General features: G+C 36.8%; 1 protein-coding gene across 3 annotated transcripts in view; it reads left to right on the plus strand.

Moving 5' to 3' along the window:
• LOC107668868 (protein O-GlcNAcase-like) overlaps positions 1-1,122 on the plus strand; it is a 22,087-nt gene extending 20,965 nt beyond the window's left edge. For 2 of the 3 annotated variants that reach the window (XM_016460913.1, XM_016460895.1), the window contains 3 exons: positions 326-521; positions 650-806; positions 905-1,122. In XM_016460913.1, coding sequence (XP_016316399.1) covers positions 326-521; positions 650-806; positions 905-1,041 — 490 coding nt within the window. In that variant the 3' untranslated portion in view covers positions 1,042-1,122. The remainder of the gene's footprint in view (positions 1-325; positions 522-649; positions 807-904) is intronic. The other variant, XM_016460903.1, reaches the window with a different exon arrangement.
• Positions 1,123-4,197: the final 3,075 nt, after the last annotated feature.

Genomic DNA, 4,197 nt, shown 5'->3' on the forward strand with positions numbered 1-4,197 from the left:
GCAGGAATACATTTCATTTAAAAGTATATTAAAATTAAATATTAATTTTAATAATATTTCACAACATTACTGCTTTACTGTATTTTTGATTAAATAAATACAGCCTTGGCAAGTATAAGAGACTTCTCTCTAAAACATAAAAAAATCGTATCAACCCCAAACTTTTGAGTGGTACTGTATATAAAGGGAAACACATTCTGTAAGAAAATACAAGAAAAACATGAGGTTGTACTAAAACGTAACGCCTTAATGTTTCTCGGTCCTGAAAAATCAGTGAGGTATATGAGAAATATCAACCTCTTTCTGTTGTATGTTTGTGTTTCAGGTGTCTAGGTGCATCTCTGGCCTTGTGCCCAGAGTACAGCTTGGTTCTGGAGGATGAACTGGGTGTATGTGGGTGCGCTGTGGGTATTCTGGATGTCTGCTCCTTTGCCAAACGATGTCAGGCCACCTGGCTACCTGCTATGAGGGACAAATATCCTTCACGCCCCCATGGAGCAAGTGGACATACTGCAACAAAGGTAAGAGTTAAAGCTAAACACACAGCCACACTTTAGACACAATTATTCTGCAGTACTTTTAAAATGGGGCAATAGTAACATCTAATCCTGACATGGCTTGAATTGCACTTTCTCCTCCAATCATCTAGGAGGTGCTGCTGTATTTCCATGAAGAACAGGACTATCCAGACTCCCTGCTGTATCATTTCCCATCTCAGCTCAGGCTTGAGGCTCTTCCTGAACTGGTGGACTGTAGTGTCAGTCGTAGCCTCCTCACAGCCCTGCTAATGGCCCTCAAAGCTAATAGTGAGCTAACATTGATTGTAATTTCAAGCATATTTTGAGACTGGCTGATAGTATCCTTGATGTTGGCCTTGAATATGTCATTTCTCTTTCTTCCTCAGGTTCACAGGGTGTATTTTGCGAGGTCCAGCCTACAGATGGATTACGGATAGAATTTCTGACAAAGCTGGGATTTCTGGAGATCCTCCGTGGAGAAGCACGGCCTAGAGAGGGCGTAGTTTTGGGGAGGCTGTTATAAGCAAAAAGCCAAAATACACAGGATCCAGTGGGGGAAAAAAAAAATCAGATTTTAGATGAACATGTTGCCATGTTTGAGGCTGGAGCTGGGGTTATAGTTGTACTTAGAAAAATGGCTGGGTTTAGAAAGTGCTTTGGTGAAGTGTTAAGTAAATAAAATTTAAAACGAAATGCATTTTGCATGCCAAAATCAAATCCAAGATCAGCATTTGGAGCTCTTTTATTGATTCACATCGCTGTTTTTTTATTGAGAGTGTCTGTTGCAGCTACGGATGGCTGTAGGAGCACAAAGCACAATGTTTCTCTTTTGTATTCAGCACACACACACACACAAACTTCCCCTAGCCAGCCATGGACAGGCTCACAAAGCAGACTGCTGAATATTGTCATGTAATAGCTCCTCCATTCTGCTGAAGGGGCCCTGACCTCCACCAGGCCTGTTACAAGAGTAATGAATCATGGTGCATCTCGCAAGGCTTTTTATAGCTCTTTCTTTGAATGAACTCTCTTTTTCTCTCACACATACTGACAAATCTACTGAGAGGGTAAATTACTGTTAGCTCTAGTCTTCACACACACATACACACTCACTGTATGCACGTCTGTCCACACATTCAATAATATGCCTTCTGATCTTTAACCAATAGCCTTTTTTAATCACCATGGCAATCATAAAAGAAACGTAATAAATTAAATCTGCTTTTTTGCACCATTGATTTGATATCGTTTGAGATAATCTCATTGATTTGAGATTATTTGCTGTAGTTTTTGTACAATTATGGTAAAAGACATTTGATTTTGCATGCTAAATTTACTTTTCATCAATGCTAGGGCACTTTCACTATTTCTGCAGGTTTTAATGTTGGAATTGTGATATGTACACTGAAAGGTCTCAGCTTAGTAATATTTAATGTTAAATTGTTTGCATTTAATGTTTTTAAAGTTTATGGTACAGTACAACTGCAGTTTTTGTAATAAGGGAATAAAATGTGTTTACAGCATCATTAAAACCTTTCCTTTTTCAGTTTTGGTCTCCTTTTTGTTTATGTGTATGTACAGTCCATAAGCATTTACATTAAATTAATTTCAATGCCTTAGTAATTTCTGATATAAAAGAAATTAATTACGAAATTACTTACCGCTGCTCATTATACACAGCATTAAATTAAGATAAATAAAGTTTGGTTCTACACCAGAACACATCTTAAAATATGCATTTACGTCTGCAATACATCTATAGGACGTTTCCTATCAGATGTCAATAGACGTTTAAAAAATGTCTTTAAGATGTTTATGATTTAGAATGTATGTAAAACTAACATCTTAGAGATGACTATCAGATATTTGTATACAGCATGCTTTTTCTAGATTAAGCTTTGCAGACGTAGCCTACATCTTGCAAGCTTTTATTTGTCCTGAAAAAGACGTTACTAACAAATGGCTAAATGGGACTACAGAGGTTGTCTTGGACAATTTTTACAGCCTTGTGTTTATAATTGCATTTTTTCGTACTATTCCCACTCAAACCTTCAGGGAAATGTTTTAAAATAAAGACTGAAAGAGTTAATGGTGGTGATGTTGAAGTCATGTGACAATGGTGTAGTTTGTTTATAGCCTATGTATGTTTACGTTTTTACTTCTGGTGATTGTATTTAGACATCAAATTCATAAAAGTTGTGCTCACTTCCAGGTCAGCCTACAGAAATACTCTTTGTGTTTGCAGTATGCCTATAGTCTTAGTTAGCAAGCTAAGAATTTGGCTTACATTTATATTTAGTCATTTAGCAGACGCTTTTATCCAAAGCCACTTACAAATGAGGACAATGGAAGCAATCAAAATCAACAAAAGAGCAATGATATGCAAGTGCTATAACAAGTCTCAGCTTAACGCAGTCACCTAGCAAGTTTTTTTTTTAATTTTATGATAAATAAGAAAAATTGAAAAAGAATAGAGTAAGCTAGTGTTAGAGGGCTTTTTTTTGCTTTTGTTAATTGTATAATAAAAAGAAAACAGATAGAATACAAAACGATTAGAGAAGCTAGTGTAAGAAAACAAGCAGTTAGTAAATTAATAGAGTGCAAGTCTAAAAGGGGCATGTTTTTTTTTTTAAAGAATAGAATTAGAATAGAGAAAGGGTCAAATAAAGATGGAAGAGATGTGTTTTTAGCCAATTTTTGAAGATGGCTAAGGACTCAGCTGCTCGGATTGGGTTGGGCAGGTCATCCCACCAGGAGGGAACATTTAATTTAAAAGTCCGTAAAAGTGATTTTGTGGTTCTTTGGGATAACACAATCTAGAAAAAATTAGCATAATGCAAACTTAATCTAAATATAATCTTAATCTAAATACTTAGGCTATATCTAAATATGCCGAAAGCTCTTTTAGATTAGCTCGAATATGCTGTTGTGATGACACACTAAATCTCTGATCAGGCATTTAGGAAGGGTGACTAAGGTTTGTCTGGTTAGCTTCAGCAGTTAGCCCCTGCTGGTAGAGCTGTGGCCTACTTCACTATTATGCTAGCAAAATGCCATCTATGGCTCTAGTGATTGGCTAAAACTAGTTTGTCTCTGGAACAGAGTGGCCAGTGAGTGACTATGACAGCATCACATTCTCCGCGACTGCATGTGCTGTCTGAGCAACTGCCAGTGAGACGGATAGGAATAGGAATGCTACCGGATAGCTCTCTTCAGGTATTTTGACTCCCTTACCATGGTTGTGTTGGTTCAGACTGAAATACTAGCATACTGCTAACTGTGTACTGCATAGTATGGACTGTATTACCTATTTTATGTGAACCTGTAAGTAATGTGCAACAATAAAGGTATCAATCTGTATTACGCTTCATTGCATAAAGAAGGTATTATGTGTCTTATATGACGTATTTCATCCTCTTGATGGGTCAGTTTTGAATTTTTAGGGTATTTTGTGAAATAATTTTTGATATCTGCTGTACACAAATGTATTTAAATGGGCGTGGGTTCTTGATTGTAGTTCTGATTGTGAACTGAAGGTGGCAATGTATATTCATTACAGAATATAGGCTAGTTTTTAGTCTATAGTTGCTGCCCCCATGTTCCTGTCCAAGCCTTCAGTACGGTGGCCGAGAAGTGCTAAACAAATCACAATTCTGAAAACAAAATAAGAAATTACAAA

This window comes from Sinocyclocheilus anshuiensis, unplaced genomic scaffold (genome assembly GCF_001515605.1).
Source record: "Sinocyclocheilus anshuiensis isolate Anshui unplaced genomic scaffold, SAMN03320099.WGS_v1.1 scaffold337, whole genome shotgun sequence".
Taxonomy (NCBI): domain Eukaryota; kingdom Metazoa; phylum Chordata; class Actinopteri; order Cypriniformes; family Cyprinidae; genus Sinocyclocheilus; species Sinocyclocheilus anshuiensis.